The sequence below is a fragment of the Eretmochelys imbricata genome, chromosome 18, assembly GCF_965152235.1.
Source record: "Eretmochelys imbricata isolate rEreImb1 chromosome 18, rEreImb1.hap1, whole genome shotgun sequence".
Lineage (NCBI taxonomy): Eukaryota > Metazoa > Chordata > Testudines > Cheloniidae > Eretmochelys > Eretmochelys imbricata.
In genome coordinates, this window is record NC_135589.1 from 15,130,994 (window position 1) to 15,150,807 (window position 19,814).

At 49.9% G+C, this 19,814-nt stretch overlaps 1 protein-coding gene across 1 annotated transcript in view; it reads left to right on the forward strand.

Annotated features, from left to right (window-relative positions):
* Nucleotides 1-959: 959 nt before the first annotated feature.
* AGRN (agrin) overlaps nt 960-19,814 on the forward strand; it is a 221,439-nt gene continuing 202,584 nt past the window's right edge. The window contains exons 1-2 of the mRNA XM_077837287.1: nt 960-1,187; nt 13,261-13,522. Coding sequence (XP_077693413.1) covers nt 960-1,187; nt 13,261-13,522 — 490 coding nt within the window. The remainder of the gene's footprint in view (nt 1,188-13,260; nt 13,523-19,814) is intronic.

Genomic DNA, 19,814 nt, shown 5'->3' on the forward strand with positions numbered 1-19,814 from the left:
CACCCGCCTCTGTACAATATTAATCATCATTATCATCATCATCATCATCAGGCTAATCTACATTTGAAAGGCATTTGGAAATGGGCTGATGAAAACCAGTTCCATACACATGCAAATTCCTACTACCCTTCATCAGAAAGGTCAGATCCAAATATTATTATTAGCTCAAGTGGGAGGAGGAAGTCCCTCTCTGGGGCCCCAGGTGAATGGAAAGAGCGTGTGAGTGGCTGTGTTAATGAGTGACAGCGTTTTTGTGCCAGTTACCAAGTGCGAGTCTGTCTCTCCCTGACCCTGTGGGGGAGTCAGGCAGATACAGCCTCCTGGAAGTGGGCGCCAGAGAGGGCTCGGGCCAATGTGCAGCTAAAATCTTCACTTTGCCTACTTAGGGTGAACGTGACTTGGGCGGGGGGGGAGCAGGCAAACCCTAGGGGCACAGTTGGGAGACGGGGGCCAAGTGTCACTAAACCAAGAGAGGGAAAAGGAAGGACGTAAAAGCTGCCACTTCCCTGCACCTTTAAAAGTCCGAGCACGTTGGAGTCCTGATTATCCATTAACCTGATGGGAGTGTATTTCCTGGGGGTGGCGTTTCTCGCCAGCCCTGCAATAAGAGAAGAGACGACCAGGCAGTCAGGGCTGTTTTGCCAGCCCTCCTCTTTCTCTCTCTATCTCCCCCCCCCCCCGCTTATCAGCAATTCAGATTGCATGCAAATCTCCAGCCTTTCTCAGCCGGGCGCAGGGAGAAGGAGCAGGAGCATTTCTCCCTGATCAGAGCTGGGGGAAAGGAGAAAAAAAAAGCACTCCCCGTTGGGGTGTCCCCCCCCCCTTTCCTTCTCCCCACGCTGGAGCCCAAGTAACCTCCCTTGGGCGCGCCCGGGCTGCGGCGAGCGGGGCGGCTTTGTTCGCCCCGGTGCAGTTTGGGTGACTCCTTGGGGGAAGAAGAGGGTTTTGTTCGCCGCTGGATGAGCCGCTTCGGTTTCTTTTGTGCGGCGATGGGGGGCAGGCGGAGCGGGGCTGCGGGGCTCTCCGCCTGGGCGCTGGCGCTGTTGGCCGTGGGGCTGGGGGGCTGCTCGGGCAGCTGTCCCGAGCCGGAGTTGGAGAGGAGAGAGGAAGAGGCCAACGTGGTGCTGACGGGCACGGTGGAGGAGATCATGAACATGGACCCGGTTCATCACACTTACTCCTGCAAGGTAACGCGGCGGCGGGGCCAGCAACGTCCCCCTGCGCTGGGGGGAGGGCTGCGCTAAACGGGCCAGGGACCAGGCAGCGTGTAAACGGCACCTCGCCGCTCCGGAGTGAAACCTTCTTTCGCAACTCTTGAGCGATCTATTCCTTCCTTCCCCCAGCTCTGCTCCACTTGTTGCTTTCCCCTCAGCGGGGCAGCATCTAGCCCGACCTCCACCCAGGGGCTGGAATGAGCCCTGGGGAGATTCCTGCCCAGCGAGGCATCAGCTCTGCTCCAGCTAAACACACAAGTTTGTGGGCAACTTGGGGCTTTCACTAAAAAAAAGTTTCCTTGCCGTGTAATTTCTCCTTCTTCATGGTTTTGGTCGCTAAACTTAGATCGACGGGGTTTTTTAATGGAAGGAACAATTTCTTAAAAAAAAATCCTCCCTAAAATATGGGGTAGGTGGAAGTAGTCGCTGTGGGGAATGGAGCAAGAAGAAATGGATCAATTTTACGCTTCTTGTCTGTTCCTTGTTTCCCTTCTGTCTCCCATCTTCCTCCCCCTGGCATCTTGCAAGAAACGCACTGATTCCGAGCCCCCTTAGAACAGTGTAAACCAGGGTAAACCTCAGTAGGCTTATTCCTGATTTACACTAATGGTGTAACAGAGGAGAATCTGGTCCCTTCTTTTCACTGTCTCAACTCCGCCCGCCCCCCCCATCCTAACAAGTGCGCTAAATAAACCGTGAACTCTCTCAGATTTGCAGCAGTCCAAAGAAAGCAATAGCAACCCCCCCCCCTCCCCAATTTCAGTTCCTGGAAAGTTAATCTGGAAACCACTCTCCCAATATTTATTTTAATGTGTGCGGTAGTAAAACTTTAAATCTGAACAAGTTCCTTTTTCTGCAAGAACATGTGTTTTTTATTGTGTGAATTGAGGCTTCAGTGTGTAATTATATATTTTTAGATTGCGAGGGTTTTTCTTTTTCTTTTTTTAAAAAAAGCTCAAACAACTGCTTCAAGGGGAATCTGTAAAGGCTGCTTTTAAAAGGATTCCCCCACCCCCCGCCCTTTAATGTTGAGTGTGACTCTCCGCTGTCTGGCTGGTGCTTGTGCGGGTTCCCTTGCTGTGAACCCATCTCCATGTTTGCTCTAAAAGCATCTTGAGTTTCTTCAGCACAAGCTATTGTTTAACTATGAATCTGGCCTCTGGCTATGGGGTTTTAAAGCTAAGAGACAGCACTGAGCAACCTGAAATGCCATCCGCCTGGTTGTCAGCAAGCATGCTGCAAGGTTTAACCCTTTCCAGGAAGGGAGGCCTTCTGCAGTGACTCACTTCTTGTTAAGGCGGTGGCTTAAAATGCAGATACCTGGGTGGGGCCATTCCCCTTTCCCTATTTCAATTGACTCTTCTGTTCTGGCAAGTACTGAGGAACCTCCTGGAGTTAACCAGCAGGTCAGTCTTTAGTGGGACCTGGTATGATGCCAATACCGGTGCCCTGGCAGGTGATGTCAGCCAGTGAGGAAGGTGAGAGAAGCACTGGGAAGGATGGGGTGCATTAGGAAAAGTGCCCATCGGCTCTCTGGGGCAGCGTCTTGCAACCTTGTTGGACAGTTGTACCAACTGAAGACCTCCACTGTACCCTCATTCATTTGTGTTGCTCTACCTGCCCCCCCTCCCCCAAACCCATCAAAGCATGCTCCATACCCCAGTCTGATCAATTAGATCATAGACCCTCCAGGCTAGTGCAGGGACCTTTGTCTATCAAGTGTCTAGCACATTGTGGGCACATGAAAAGTTAATAAGCAATTGCGAGCAATTGGAGTCCTATGGCAGGATGGGGCAAATGCAATCGAATGGGAGTTGAGCAGCCTCAGTGAACCAGGAGGCCCAGTGCCAAAGGCTCATAATCAAAGCAGAAGGGATAACAAGTGTCCCATTACAGGGGGATGGGGGAGGAAATGTTCCAAGCCACCACTCCCCAGTCCCTTGCCCCCTCCAAACTTATGACCAATAATGGTTTTGCTTTAGGAGAGCAAAATCCAGGTTTCGCTTCATCGGCACAAGACCCTAGCAAACCACTTCATTTCCACTCCTACTTTCCTAGTATCACAATCTCACCTGCTCTGCAGCTCTCCTGATGGACTGTTTGCGCATACTGTTAAAAGTGTATGCTGCAAGCACCCAGCATCAGGTTGGAAAAGAGACCTTTGAGTCACTGTGGATACAGCAATTCTCTGAGAACTTCAGCTCAATGGGTAGCACTGATCAAACAGGCTAATAGAATGTTAGAAACTAGTAGTAAAAGGATACAAAAAAAAAAGACAGAAAATATCATAATGCCACTATATAAATCCATGGTGCACCCACACGTTGAATATTGTGTCCAATTCTTGTTGCCCCGCCCCAGAAAGGATAGAGAGGAACTGGAAAAGGTTCAGAGAGGGGCAGGGAGGACTGTGGTCTATTGGGCGTGGCTTTTATTTTTAGCAACTACCTAGAAATGCATCCCACTCTGCTTGGAAAAAGCATGCTCGGGAAGATGGGGGCACGTTACAGATGAGACGTGTAGGCTATTTTATTTGATACCCCTGCTTTACTGGCATCCTAGTAGAACCCAGAGACCCCAAACAGGAACCCTTTGTGCTACTAAGATGCGTTTTCAGCCCCAAAGACCTAACAAATCCACCCCCAAAACACTGATCTCACATCTGCACCAGAAATGCCCATCTCATCTGGGTTTGGCAGTATTGCCAGCTATCATGACTTGATTGCGATATTTGGGACTTTTCTTTAAAAAAAAAAATCCCAACTACTAAAATCAAGTGGCTATGTGAGACTCCAGTTTTTTTGAAGAAGTTTTTAGCCCTCGTGGCTGTAGAGGAAAAGCTTGAAAAAGGACTTGAAAGCCAGAAGGCAAATAAAAAAGAACCCCAAGTCTCTCTCAAAATAAAATCTCATTAGTTTGGCACGACTCACAATTTTTAAACGTTTAAGCTTGGCAGTGCTGCTGTTACCATTGGCCTGTTTTTTATTTTAACCTTTATTTAAAATACTTTCAAACAACTGAAACCTACTTTTTTGCTGAAATTCACTCGTGTGTAAGTGTCTTTCAGAAGTGCCCTTTTCTGAATCTGTCTAAATGCACCTGGCCACATTTTGCCCTTGGCTACAGCCATGCACAGTGACTTGCACAGGTAAAACCAAGGGCAAAAATCTCCAAGGTGCGGAAGTGATTCTACTGGCTCAGCTAGCAAGAAAATGCCTACCCCTTTCCTTACTACAGGATCGCTAGTAATTGTTCCTTAAAACCTAGGGTTACCTCGGAAATTCAACATCTATTTCATGGCAGCTTTTCTTAGTGTAATAGGAAATGTAAGGGCTGAGTCCATGGTATGAGTTACCTTAAATACACGCCCAAAAGAGCGAATGTTATGGGTGCTGGGTGGTCTGTGTGGAGAAGGCCTGGGAATATCTGGAGAAGATTCTCATGTGCTGCTTTAGCATATTCCTCCCTGGTTAAACTCTAACCATCAAAGTTGAAGCCTTTGATATACAGAGATAAGCAGGTTAGGACTGATAGAGGAAATTAAAGGTAGCATTAGATAAACATCCTCAAATCGCTGCTGGCCATTCATTTGCTTTTGGAAGAGATTAACAGTCTGAGACAGGCCAGACATTCAAACTGTTGCATTAACACTGAGACTTGCGAATCTTTCCTTCCCTAGCCGGGTGGTATTTCAGGGACAGTAACTAGGTCTATTTCCCTTATACTTTGTTCCTGAGCAATGGCCCGAGATCACGATCGATCGTGCTTTAGGAGATTGCTAATGGGCATGGCTATTCTTTCTACGCCTGGCGTTCTTCTCCACTTGGTTCTCAAACCTCTCTCCTTCTGGTGTCTTTGTTTGACCTGACATCCGTGCGCTACCAGTAGATGCTCCAGTCAACAAACTTAGCTGGGATCCAGCCCCATAGGAAGCCTTGGGAAGTATATGGGCCCTGTTGCCACCAAGTAATGTGTGCTATCGTGGGGAGACCTGGATTTGGATGATAAATGTGCCTGAGTGAGGTGAGGCCTTGTGCTTTGCTAACTGAGTCCTAGTCTACACTACAACGTACGTCGCTCAGGGGTTTGGAAGGAAGTGGGAGAAGCTCTCCCGTTGGCGTAAGGCACAGCTGCAGCGCTGGAAGTGTAGACAAGCCCTCAGTTTGGCCTGGCTGCCCCTCTGCTCTGAAAAGCGCCAGCTATGGAAGGGTAGGGTGGGGCTGCAGGTCAGGGCGAGGGGCATCTACCACTAACATTAGCCTGTGTCGTCAGCTCTTCATTTTCCAGGTCTGCTGAGGTCCAGCAATAACTCTGCAGCCTCCCAGCCATTGCCCGGCTCCAGCTCATGGGATTGAAAAGCTTCATTCCCGGGAAGCGTCCAGTCTCTTTAGAAACTTAGACCCACCCCAGAACCTTGCAGCTCCTGGGATTCGCCGGTGTGGGAATCTCTCTCTAGGCTTGTTTGAGACCAAGTTGCTTCAGCTGCCTGCGGCACTTCCAATTGCAGGAAGGATTTCCTGGTCTTTTGGGAGATGCCTTTCCCTCTAGTTTGCATTTCACTTTAAATACATTCTTGCCCCATGTTTCTCAAATACAAGTGCTGCTTCTGCTGCCCCCCTCATCTCGCCAGCCCTTAGGAACCCCTGAGAACACCCTCTTGATCCCAGTATTCCACATGTTCTTTGGCCAAAGAGAGAGAAGGAGATCTCTTAACTATTCTGGTTGGCAATTAGCTTGAGCCTCATTTTTTCCTTCTCGTGCCGGGCATTTTTCTTCTCAGTGTAGCCAACGAGTCACCGGAGAAGAAGCCTTAATTGTATTTGATGATGAATGGGATGCCCGTCAGGTGATCGTCCGCTGGTGCCTCTTGCATCCGAGGCATTCTAAGAATGAAGCGTGGGAAAAGAGCCCCTAGCTTCTGTTACGTTGCTCAGTGCAGCAACCTGATCTTCAGGGCCTCCCTGTCTGAAGTCTGAATATATATTCACGCGGATAAAGCGAAAGCGCGGGCTGTTTCAGCTGAGGGCTTTCTGGCCCGGATGGTGAAAATGTCTGTTCACCATTCAACACAAGACGCGTCTGTCTCTTTCCCCCCCCTGCTGCCCCCGCCATTAGTGAGTTGTTATTACTTAGTTAAGCTGCGACTTTTCTGAGGAGGGGGTGGGGGTGGGAGCGGGGGACGGTTGCCCGGAGGGTTCTACCAAAGCGCACTACTCTTGCTGGATGAGAATGGGGTGAGGCAGGTGCTGCTTAGGAAAGTGCCTCGACTTGATTCTGTGGATAAATGTAACCACAGGCAGTTCTGCTGCCGCACAGAGTGCTTCAAAAAAAAAACAACCCCTAGCCTGTAGTGTGGAAGGCTGGCAGGGAATTGGGAGGCTCCCCTTTGCCTTTCACAGAGTTCAGACCAGCATTAATCTAATGCAAGCGGGGAACTGCATTCCTTAACTCTCTATATCCTGCCCCTCACCTGAGCGGGTGTGTCCCGGGCGGCCCCTACCTGCTTCTCTGTCTCATCTGGGAGCACTTGTGTGCAGATGTCTCTCTCGGTGCGAATACAGGGGATTCCTGTAAGATCAGAAGAGAGGACAAAGCTGCCTGTTAGTCACCCCTGCTCGCCATGGGAAGCTGCTCGCTGGCTGATTGCCATCACACGCTCCAGAAAGGGCTCGCACCAGCTGGGTTAGGTACAGCTGAGCAGCTGGACTTTGAAGCCGGTTGCTGCTGGGACTGAGTCAGGCAGAGAAAATGGCTTCTGAGCGCACTTGTATTGCTTGCCCACCCTTTCCCCCCCTTGCCTCTGAAGCCAGCAGTGTGACTTCAGCTTTAGGTTGGGCTGCCCGGGGCCAAGGAATGGCTTCTGGACCCTTGCAAATCTTTGCTCTGACTTTACTGTGGCGTAAAGTGACGTTGGCACAAGCGGTGGTAAAGTCCCCTAAAGCCAGGGGGGGCCCTGGGAGTGGGAGGGAGGGCAAGCACGCTACTGGAGCAGGGCTTGTGGACAAGCCCAACGTGAGCTCCTCCAAATCTATTGCAGCGTCTGCTTGCCACACCTGAGTCCCCCTCTGTGCATGCCTGGGCCCTGGTGGTCTCCGAGGGCGTCCCTTGCAATTGTATTGAGAAGTACAGACTGCTGCTGAGCAGGTTGGAATGCAGGAATTGCCTGGGGCACGTTCTGCAATGCAGGGGCGGCCTTGTCTCCGGCCTCCTTGAAAGATGCATCCTGCAGATCCCCTTTTCCTCTCTCCCGCTGCCTGAGGGAGACCTGACTGGAGAGACGCTATTTGAACCTGGCTCCAGACCACTGAGGGCCTTGAAGGTTGTTAGCAACACGGACTCCGAGCCTTCAAATATCATGAGTCTGGCCCCAAGAGTGTGAGAGTGAGAGTGAAAACCCGCCATGGGCCTCGATGCTGGACCCGAGCGGCACGGAGCATTGGGATGATGCACTTTTTTGGTGGTCCTGCCCCAAAGGCAGCTGCTGTGCTGTGTACGAGCTGCAGGCAGGGCAGTCTGTGGTCCAGTCCCGAGGTTGGACTGTGGTTGCTGGGTCCTGCTCCAGAGCCGATGGTAGGTGCTCTGTTGCAATCTGTGTATCCAGGAGCAGAGGTAAACCCAGCATAGGGTGACCAGACATCCTGATATTAGGGACTTTGTCTTATAGGACCCTATTTACCCCTTCATAGGACTTTATTGCCCCCCACCCCGTCCTGATTTTTCACATTTGCTATCTGTGCAATACACCAAGGGTTTGAACTACTCTGACACTTGAATGGCAGATGCTTCTCCTAAAGGGACAGTCAGGGCCTTTGCTAATGCCTTAGTGTTTCCCTCTCCTCATCAGCAATGCTTTTCCCTTGCCCCCAAAGGGGGAGCGGGAACATGTGCACTGGCAAGCTGTTTCTGATCCCCTTTCAGTCTTCCTTGCAACATGCTCCGTGGAACAGATGTGTCGGACTGGCTATCAAGGCTCCCGAGTCCTCTTGCTGACGATGCCGTTGACTCGCTTTGTAACCTTGTAAAGAGTGCCCTGATTGCTCAGCCCCTCAGTTTCCCCATCTGTAAAATGGGCCCGGCACTTGCAAAATGCACATTAAGATGTAGGGCAAAAAGTGCTCTCATGCCAGGGAGGCTTTCTCTTGCGTCATCTGCGTGGAGGAGCATGAGCCCAGTTTTTAAACCCCGCAAATCTCCTTTAGACCATGTTGTTAATGTGAAGAGCCTCACCCTGTCTCATTTCGGAGGGTGGCTTCCAGAGCCTCTTGCCTGTGGACTCCTCCCTCCCCCGTGGCGGCATGGTTTAATATTGCATGCTCTGAAGCTCACTAGGGGAGTTGTGACAGCCGTGGAAAGCAGGTGACTGACCTCTAGGTGGCTGGCCTGGTGGAAAGCATGGGGAAAAGTGAGGGCTGACTGTGCTCACAGGTAATCTGTAGCAGCCACAAAGAGACCTAGGCTCTCAGGTTAACACTGACGTGCCGCAATGTATACGCTTGCTAGCAAGCTGCTCGCTTCCTCCTCGAGCAGATCTCTCAATGAACTCTTATTGCATAGCCAGAGCTCTGTGTTTCCTGACCGCTCCCTTAGGAGGGAATCACAGTAGCAAGGGGATCTTTAACTCCTGGGCAATAGACAGGGAACTTGTCTGGTGTGTTCCTCCCCCACCCCCCTCCCATGGTGTTCAATAAATTATTCCCATTATCCTGGCCTCTTCCCTCTGCTCCATGCGTTTCTTTAGGAGCAGTTTTGAAAAGGCGAGAGCATGCCACTGGGGACAAGCTGGGAGCTCAGTGCGTTTTGATTTGCTTGCAGATCTACTTTGCTCAGCTGGTTTCTTCTCCTTTTTTGGAGGGGGTGGGATGAGCTGGGGAATCTGCCGGCTGCTGGGTTATCTCTGCAGTAGAAGATCCTGTCTTCCCGCGGGGAGAAATAAACCCTTGTCTCATGGCCAGACATTTTATTTTCCTTACTGAAGTTATATGAGCGAGGGGAGCTGTGCTTTACTGCCAGCTTGTCCAAATATTACAGCAAACAAAGTCTGCTTCAAGCACAGGCTTCCTGTAACAATTTATAGGAACGCGCACTGCCCAAACAACTGCCTCTTGTAACTAAACAGAACACTGTCTTCCCCGGCTCTCTTGCCCCGGCCTGATTGGCTGCTCCCTTGTCAGAGCGGGGAAGATTCACTTCTCCCCCTCCAACTCTGTTCTGCCCACGCTCTCAATGCTCCTGCGTCAGAGCTATGATCCCTGGAATGGATGGAGACCGCTTTCTCTAGCTGGTCAAGGCTGCTGTCTCTCTGGCTTGGGGGCGTCCCTGGCTTTAGCACACACACTCTGTCTTTTCAGAAGCAGTGTTGCAAATCGGACCGAGAAGAAAATGCCAGATACCAGGCTGTGCAATGTATGAAATCTCTGAGGGAAATATTTCAGCGATAGCCCAGCACAGTGTCCTATTGACCTAGGAAAGGAGGATTCCCTGTGAGAAGGAGTTAACTTGAAAACTCCCCTTTGGGAGGCCAGTTGTGGCCTCGAACAGTTACTCCTGCACTCTCTTGTTAACTTGGCAGCCTGTGTTTGCATCAGGCTGGTCGACTTCCCCTGCCTGCACAGCGGCTGGAGAGGGACAATTATGGATCTGGCTTCCCTGGGAGCATCCAATCAAATATGACACCCTCTGCTGGGAACCATAATTCCCTTATGAGTCATGGGCAGAACCAGGGCAGATGTGACTGACATTCTCGTCTGTCGCTCTGCCAGCTTCATGTGGCTGCTCAGTGTCCCTTGCTGCCGGGTACCGGCTCTCAAAGTCAGCCCTTGGGAAGATGTACCAGGAAATCAAGGTTCAAACTATATTGGATGAAACCAAGTCTTAAAAGTTTTCAGATACCTTAACCATGGCCTAACGCAATAAGTAATATATCACTGAGGCTAGCTCTGTGGAAGCCATCTGCAGCAGAAACAGGGCATGGCGAGGGGTTTTGTTTTGTTTTTTTGTCTCTGTTGCAAAGGAGACTCTCCTAAGCAGGATGCTATAACGTAGCTCCGCCAACTGATGCACCAGAAAAGCCCAAAGCCAAAAAGGAGGCAGTGGATGGCTGTTCCCTCCTCTGTCGGTTTCTGTATCCAAGGGGATTGCGGAGCGGTGCTGGCATGCCCAGGGCCGAAGGGAAGGAGACTGGGAATGTAGCTTGTATCAATCACTTTAATAAAAAACAAAAAAAAACCCTAAGATCCTCAAACGCTGACACCTTTTCTGGCAAGTTTCAGCCTTGGGTGAATTCTTACGCTGCGGATGCACCTTGCTGCGACTTGAAGGGCAATCGCATGTGTAACCCTAGGCACCTGCATTGCAGAGGGGAGCCGGGGGCAGCATTTTCTTGTTGCTGCTGACGTTTATCCCACCAACCCATCGTGAGAACGGCCAGACTGGGTCAGACCAAAGATCCGTCTAGCCCAGGATCCTGTCTTCTAACCGTAGCCAATGCCAGGTGCCCCAGAGGGAATGAACTGAACAGGTCATCATCAAGCGATCCATCCCCTGTCGCCCATTCCCAGCTTCTGGCAAACAGAGGCTAGGGACACCATCCCTGCCCATCCTGGCTAATAGCCATTGATGGACCTATCCTCCATGAACTTATCTAGTTCTTTTTTGAACCCTGCTATAGTCTTGGCCTTCATAACATCCTCTGGCAAGGAGTTCCACAGGTTGACTGTGCCTATTCTATTCTATTCCCCTCTGGGTACTGTAAGGCCATGCTTACCAGGGCTCACTCTGCCCGTGGCTCAGACACTGTTGTTTTATATAGTGCAACCGATGTGCATGGAGCTTTGCAGGCGTACAAGGCAGGCTCCACCCTAGAGGAGTCTGTAACCCGAATGGGAATGAGAATCCCAAATGGCTTTCTCATGGTTGCTGGGTTAGCTGCATCTCTGTCCCCTTTCTGGCATCCTCCTCGTGCCTGTACCTCCCTGATTCTCCCACTCTTAGGCTGGGCCTGGGCTACATCACCTTGCGAACCAGCTGCGTGGGCCTTGCAGGTCCAGCTGGGTTCAGACACTTGCAGTTCTTCCCTCTGGGAATGCTAGGAACTGATCAGCCAGCTGCCTTGCACCAAAGGGTTGTTTTTTAAACAGTAGGAGCAAAGCATTTAGAGAGAAGATTTTAAAAGTCCAGCCTACATGCGTGTCTCTCACCCTCACTGGAAGGACTCTAGGTATGCGAGGCAAGCCTAACTCCTTCAGACACCTCTGTCTGCTTTCCCTGTCCAACAGCCTGAATGGCTACCCACCCTTTGTGAGCAAGTCCCTTTTCTAACTGCTGTAGGGTTTTTGTTTTTGTTGTTGTTGTTGTTTTTTTCCCCTCCATCTTCTGGTTCCCAGGGCTGGTCCTGCCCTCGTTTTTGTCTCTTATCAACTTCAAGTGTTTGCTGAGAATTGGCTTATGTGGAGCCATCCTACTGGTTTTCTCCCCCACTTCCCCCGCTTACAGCTTCCTATAAAAGAAAACCAATGTCTTGATAGAGTGAACACCACGGTCACCAGGTCAGCTTGCAGTATTCATACCTAGGGCCCTACCAAATTCATGGTCCATTTTAAAAATCCTAAATTTCATGATTTCAGCTATTTAAATCTGAACTTTCACGGCGTTGTAATTGTAGGGGTCCTGACCCAAAAAGGAGATTGGCTGTGGGGGGTGGGGTACTTCTGCACCGCTCCAGGCAGCGGGGTTGTCTTCAGAGCTGGGCAGCTGGAGAGCGGCGGCTGCTGGTCGGGAGCCCAGCTCTGAAAACAGAGCTACCGCCAGCAGCAGGGCAGATGTAAGGATGGCGTGGCATCGTGTGGCCACCCTTACTTCTGCGCTGTGGCCTGTAGAGGTGGGCCCCCAGCTGCCCCCATCCTCCAGTCACCCAGCTCAGAAGGCAGGGGCGCAGAAGTAAGAGTGGGAATACCACAGTCCCACTGCATGCATCCGATGAAGTGAGCTGCAGCCCACGAAAGCTCATGCTCAAATAAATGTGTTAGTCTCTAAGGTGCCCCAAGTCCTCCTTTTTCTTTTTGCAAATCCCCCTAAAATAATCTTGTGAACCCCCCCCACCCCCGCAACTCTCTTTTGGGTCAGGAGCCACAATTTGAGAATTGCTGGTCTCCCCTGTGAAATCTGTAGAGTATAGGGTAAAAGCACGTAACGGACCAGATGCCACGGTGGGGTGGGGGGAACCAAATTTCACGGTCCGTGGCCTGTCTTTTCTGGCTGTGAATTTGGTAGGCCCTATTCGTAGGCCCTGGTTACAGAGCTGCTCCGTTTCCATCACAGGCCATCACCTTCCCTCGGTGTCGGTACTAGGGGTGGGGAAGGGAAGCTGGGCCAGTCTTGCACCTGAGGATGGTTCTCCCCCTCCCTGCGGGCATGTTGCTTAGTGAACCGTGCATGACTGCTGGGGAGGACAGGACAGTGGGATGCAGTCGGGCAGCTGTTCCTGCTGAATCCTCATACTGCTTCGCAGCAAGAAACTACTGCAGGAGCTGTGGGCTGGGGACGCAGGGAGAGAAATGTGCGACTTTGCTGTCCGCTCCCGCCCTGGCGGGAGGTTGCTATGACAGACCCAGGGGATCAAATCCCAAATACAGTGTGCAACCCTGTAATAGGTCGGTCACACCTGCACCTGACACACACCCAGAGGGAGGAGGGGGTCTTTCTCTTGCACTCTTGACAATGTTTCTGTGACAAGAGATTGAAAATTGACTTTGTCTACCCCCCCACTCCACCAGAAGGCTAATAAAGTGTGTCTGTGTGTGTGAGAGGAATTCAGTTTGGGCAGAGAGGACAATGCCCATAGTGATCTATTCTCACTCACGTGTTACTGCTCTTGGTGGACTAGCTCATGAAATTCGCTCCCCCTGAGGTTTTATAAGCCCTGTTCACCAAGCCCCCAAAGAAAGCTCCAGTTTAGAGGAGTGAAGGTTCACTAGCTCTCGGGCTCTGACCTGGGTGGCGTCGCGTTCTCATACTGGGACCTCCTGTGTTTTCTCTCCCTTTGCTCTAGGTGAGAGTCTGGCGGTACCTAAAAGGCAAAGACATCGTGACGCACGAAATCCTCTTGGATGGTGGGAACAAAGTGGTAATCAGCGGCTTCGGGGACCCCTTAATTTGTGACAACCAGGTCTCAACGGGGGACACCCGCATTTTCTTCGTCAACCCCGCCCCCCACTACCTGTGGCCGGAACACAAGAACGAGCTGATGCTGAACTCCAGCCTGATGCGGATTACCCTGCGCAACCTGGAGGAGGTGGAGCACTGCGTGGAAGGTGAGGCTGGTTCCTTGCATGTCCCCTTCTCTTTCTCTGTCTTCACCCCTCACTCCCGCAGGGCTGGCTTTCTTTGTGCATCTGTACAGTAAGAACCCCCGCACTGGGGTAATGGGGTGAAGTCCTTGCAGAGCCAGGGAAAGAGAGCTGATTGGCTGGGTGAGCTGTCAAACACCCAGAGACAGAGGGGAGGGACTTCCCTTCCTTGCAAAGTCTTCTGGGGAGGAAAGTCCTCTATAAAACTCCCTGGCTTCCAGCTGGGAGTCAGAGTTGCAGGAGAAAGAGTTGGCTGGAGGAACCTGAGCCTGGGGGATTTGTTATGCAGGGGATTCCTTGGTGGGAACTGATACTGTCTCATCAGATAACTGTGTGTGGATGGCTGATGACTAGAAGTGAAGCCCCGTTCTGGGAAGTAGCCGTTAAAATCAATATGGAGCCAAGCAATGTCATTTTCACTTTACGCTACAAACTTTGGTCAATGCGAGTTATGTCAGCGTACAGTGACTCCGGTTCAGACTTTTTCTGTTTTGTAACTGGTTCACTTAAGTCATCCCTGCAAACTCAGACAGGGATCTGAGAAGCAAGCCGGCTTCTTTCTGGCTCCTGTAACCTCAGCAGGAATAAAACTTCCATACATAGGTACAAAGGGCAGAACTTGGCCCAGCAGTTAAAGTTGGTGAAAAGCTTGATGAATGAGCCGTAACTTGAATTCATCATAGTCTGCCATAGCTGTTGTGACTGACCAGTGTTAGCAAGTGAAAGTAGCAGACGTGTTCTTTGCTCAGATCAGCAGAGCGGACAATAGGAAAAGCTTCCGAACTGTCCGGGTGGTTAAGCACTGGAACAAATTACCTGGGGAGTTGTGGAATCTCTGTCACTGGAGGTTTTTAAGAACAGGTTGGACAAACCCGTGAAGGATGGTGTTGATGATACTTGGTTCTATCTCAGTGCAAGGGACTGGACTAATCACCTGTCGAGGTTCCTTCCAGTCCTACATGTTTATGATTCTAGGATTCTAAATATCTGTGGGAGGCGGGGAGGTCTGATTTCTCAAGGGAAGGTGTAATCCAGGCTGCATCACTTGGAGCAGAACCATGCTTCGAGGGCAGCAGAAATCTCTCAAGGGCTAGGGAGAGTGTCTTTTCTCCAATCCCCCCAGTAAATGCACGTTTTACTACTACCTTGCCCCCTGCCCCACCGTCAGAAGAGGTCTACATAGGCATCAATGCTATTCCTATACTGGGACCTTCTGCTAAGTATTGAGGACATTCTCACAGAGGCCAAGTGTACTGTGTCTGCAGCAGTCACCTCTACTGACTTGGAGCAAGATACCATGACTCCGATTTAGGCCTCCTGCATGGTCCTGGATAGCCCGTACGCCTGCTGAGCACCTCATCTCTTCAGTGACTATTTAACTTGACCCATCAGCACTGTCTCACTCTGCTGTGGGGCGAGTCTCAGAAATAAGCATACGTCAGGGGAGATGCCTGATCAAACAGCTGTTAGCAAGTGTCTCACTGTCTGTGTGAGAGCGAAAAGAGCTCCGGCAGTCGGTCTAGCTACCAATGTCCGAAAGTGCCAGTTACCGTGGTTATCACAGACAGTACTGTGACCTATCATATCACAGCAAGGAAGGCTTCCTGTAACTGCTGTATGTGCATTTTTAATGTGGACTTGATCCATCCAGATGTGGAATGAAGCCTCTTTATATAGGGACCAGAACTTTCTCCCTGCTGATGCTCCCCGTTGTCCCCATTACCCAACCATGTTGAAAATGCACTCTTCTAAAATTCCACTTGCTAGGATCTAAATTCCCTCCCTTAACGAGTGGGTTAATGTTCAAGGCAAGAGTTCCCAGTTCCTGGGAAGTACATTGACCCCAAGCCTCTCAGTTGGGGTCTGAATATTCCACATGCGGCCCTAGGAGCAGATGAATAAACAACGGAAAGAACACAGGAATTCTGTGAGAACCAACAGATAAACATGTGGATCAGCTCCTTCCTCCTTTCTGGTGGTACGGAGGAAAGGGCAGAACCCTTTCCTGCAGCTTTGAATGCTTACAGAGGAGTAAGTGATTGAGTATGTGGGGACGGCCGAGAAGGCTAGTGGAACATAGTGGTTCCCAAAGCGAAGGCTGTGTGTGCAAGTGGCTTTTGTAGGAGGGCTGCAACATGGAGAGCAAGGTGGTTGGGCATGTCCAGTTGTGGTTATGTATGACCCACTGCATTCCCTATGCAGTGTATGTATACTCCCGGCTAAAGATTGCCCTGCTCCTCAATGCTTTTAGGGTGGGGCCTGCCTTTTTCAACCGGTCCAATACCTAGGACAGTCTTTCTTTCTCTTCACCCTTCCCAGTCTTGGTTTGCTTAGCCCTTTAGGCCCAGATTTTTACAGGTGTTGCTTGGCTCAGCTTTGCAATGTGTACCTGACTTGGGAGCCAAAGTATTCTTTCCAAAAGTGCCTTAGGCAATGAAGTTCCTTTGAAAATGAGACATGGGCTTTGGACGTCTAAAGATCTGGGCCTTAATCTCTCCTGTCCCCTCCTCAAGAGTATGAAGAGGACATTTGGAGGAAAGATATTTTGGCCCTTGAGAAAAAGAATGTCCTGTCTGTACCATCTGCTTTGTCCTTTACCCACCCACTAAGGTACTGACTCCATGTTGGTGCAGCTCTCCTAGTCTTAACTTACTGAATTATTGATGGAGGATAGGTCCATCAATAGTCAAGATGGTCAGGGATGCAACCCCTTGCTCTGGTTGTCCCTAGCCTCTGAAGCTGGGTGTGGATGACCGTATGGATCACTAGATGATTGCCTGTACTGTTAATTCCCTCTGAAGCACCTGGTATTGGCCACTGTCAGAAGTCAGGATACTGTGCTAGATGGACCTTTGGTCTGACCCAGTTTTGGTCGTTCTTATGTAACCTATGAGTGACTACCATTTGTGGAGTTTTGTAAGTTACTGCTAACAAATTTTGGACAGGATATTCAACCTTATGCATCCAGGCTTAAAACTGTCTCTAACAACTGGAGATCAGGATGAGATGTAAATTGGAGGCAGATTATCCCTCATCTGCTATGTGGGGGTTCTTTAACTTTCCTCAAGAGCACCTTCTGCTGGATGCTTCTGGAGACAGGACACTGGACTAGGTGGATCCTGGGTCTGATCCAGTCTGGCAATTCCTACATTGTAGAGGGATGGATTGGCAATAAAGGATGTGTTTTGCTTAGTATCAGAGGTCCAGAGCAGGGTTTCACATGGACCCAATGGATTGGTATGATCCATTTCTACTTTTGTCTCTTGAGAAAAGAGTCCAAAAGTTGCTTTGGCTGGAACAATCTGACCTAATGCCCATAGTGAAGCCTTTCCCAGCTGCTGCCTCTGGTCCTAGGGGAGTAAAACTTCAACTTTCCATTGTTAGAAGTAACTGGCTAAGGTAGTCCAGAGATGTCTCTTCCTGCCAGGAAGTGCTCACACTGAATCTGGACATCCAAACATATAGATGAGCTTCCAGGAAAGGGCCTGCTGAATTTTGATGTCTTGTGCCTCCTCTTAAGGGTCAGAGTAGCCAGATGGGTGACTTCATTGAGGTGGACTAAAAACCCTGAAAAATGAATAATAATTAATAGTATAAACCCTGAAAAATGAAAATAATACAGCAGCCCCAGCTGTCCCTGAACATGAATATAGAAAATGCCCCTGGTGCATAAGGGTGTTAAAGGCACTAAACCTTGAGTCTATCTAAGTTCACTGACCATCTCTTGCATGTAGCCGTGATCTGGGTCTATATGATCCAAGTCCCATTCTGCAGAATATCCTTGCCTTAGGCCAGATAGCAGCTGACTCTGTCTTGGACTCCAGTTTTCTAGGAAGTTAATTGATTGAACAGCTTGTTTTCTTTAACTAATTAAGAGTTTCTTCCTGATGGCTCACAGGGGAGCTATTGGTGTGTGGAGATGTGGTCATGGCTAACTGCTTTGGGGAACTGAGACCTTGGGGTGGGCTGGGATGGGGAGAAAAGGCTCTAAGATGGGACTGGAAAGCAGGCTAGGGAGAGCATTTCCTTATAAGTAAGACTAAGTTAGAGTGAGAAGTGGTCTGGTTCCTGAGTGTGGTGCTGGGAAAGAACAAAAACCAGGCGACCCGCAGCACTGATGTCTCAGCCAGAGGTCAAACATCTGTGTAGACCAAGCACAGATGTGCATGATGACACTGCAGTCAGTTATCTTTGTGTTCAGCAGACTCTGCGGCAGTTTGAGGTACACCACTCTCTTGGGAAAGGGAAATTCAGCAAGTTTCCTTCACCTGGCTGATTTGCTTTTCATCTGTCAATGTCTGAAAGTCAGGCCATGGCCGGACTATTACATATGCCGTACAGTAACTAGCTTGTTGTGGCCTGGGACAATCTGGCCTGGATAAAACCATGGCTTTTGTCCCAAACTCTGCCCAAATCAGAAGTCTCTCTCTTGGAGCCTGCAACATGTTCAGTTTGACTTATACCTCGTAGTTGCCTGGCTTGGGTTGGGAATGCCGTGACAGGGACTTTGGAGTCCACACAAAACTCCCACGCTTTAGTTCCATCTTCTACAGATATAAGAGCATCAGAGGGACTCAGTTGTAGCACAGATGGACTCTCCTCCCAGGATGTCCTCATAACAGGGTTAAATCTAGCACAGTCCAGAGGGCGAAAACTCTGTTTCACAAAAAGAAAAGGAGTTCTTGTGGCACCTTAGAGACTAACCAATTTATTTAGTCTCTAAGGTGCCACAAGTCCTCCTTTTCGCGAATACAGACTAACATGGCTGCTACTCTGAACTCTGTTTCACAGCAACTTTCAAGGTGGCGAAATGTTTTTTGTTCTGCCCTGGAACGAAATGAAAAGGTTCGAGGCATATTTGTGAAACAGAATTGTCTCAAAAAGCCAGTTTTCAGATCAAAAGCCAGAGCTTTTTGGTCGATCTCTAAATGGGGTGACTACATCAGTGAAGGTGCGAGGAGATTTGCTGCTGTCACTGCCTAAACAGAGTGTATGGGAAGTAAGGGCTGACTGGCTATTACAGCTTATAACTGTGCACCAACTTCTGGCTGGGAGTGTGTGGTTTCTCCTTTGCACCTCAAGACATCTGGGTGAGCTTTGCTAGGGGAATGGCTTGTCTGATAAGCCCTTGGCCTTGCTGTATCAATTTCTGTGCTCTCTGTTAGCTAACCTGGGACTGGGCAGGTAGAAGTAGGAATCCTTGCTGAGGCTTTCAGGTGTGCTGGATTTTATAAGGGCAGATCCAGCAGACTCTCTTGAGCAAGGTGCTAGGTGTGATTACATAATTTCTTTTTTCTCCCTACTCTTTTGAGAGCTCAACAACTGACCCCTCCCCCGAGACCTTTGCCCAGATATGTCTCCGGATTTCACTTTGATCACAGCTTCGGTTTAAGAAAATCAAGAGTTTGTGTATAGTCTGCATGCTGTCTCCACACTGAGCTGTCTGTGAGGAAGGAAGTTCAGATTCAAGCCTTCTGGGGCCCCGGCTAATGCGAATCCAGCACTGCTATTAAAAATCTCCTGGTAGGTGGCATGATTTGCATTTATTCTGGTACAATTGCCGGAGCTGAGATTGCTTCACTAGTGATGGGGACCTTGAACCAGGGATGAGTCATGTACATAATCTTTGCAGGTATGCTATGTAATTAAACCTGATGGCACTGGATACAGTAGACATGCACCATCCTGCATGTCTTGTTCCCTTGGAACGTTTAACCATGCTATTACTTTCTGTTCCTTTCTTCTCCCACCTCCTTCCAGATCGGTTCTCCTCCCCGGCACATGCTTTGCATGTAGTGTCTTTTGCATGTAGTGCTCAAGGGTCTTTACAAACTAATTATGCCCCGAGAGCACCGCTTTACACTGGGTTCTTCACCATCTTGCAGATCTGAGCTAGTGGGGGCGGGGTTTGGAGAGAGGGATAGAGAAAGTCTGTGATTCAGCCAAAGCACCACAAAGCGTAGCCGAACTGGGAACCAAATCAGAGTCCTTAGGCCCAGTCCTCTGCTTTAGCTGCTCCAGACCCCTACGGTAGCCACTTCCTGGTGTGGGAGAGCCTGACCTTACCTTCAGCTAAAATGAAGGCAGCAGGTGTCTGCAGGTAATGCTGAGGAGCAAACTATTGAGCTGTCTTATTCCCTTTTGAGAGCAAACTCCAGTCCCCTGGAGACTGCAAAGCTTCCTTGCTCCGGATTGGCCAGAAAGGTTTCTGGTTGATTTGGGAGCTGCTCTGAAGCTGGATTGCCTTGAAAGCATC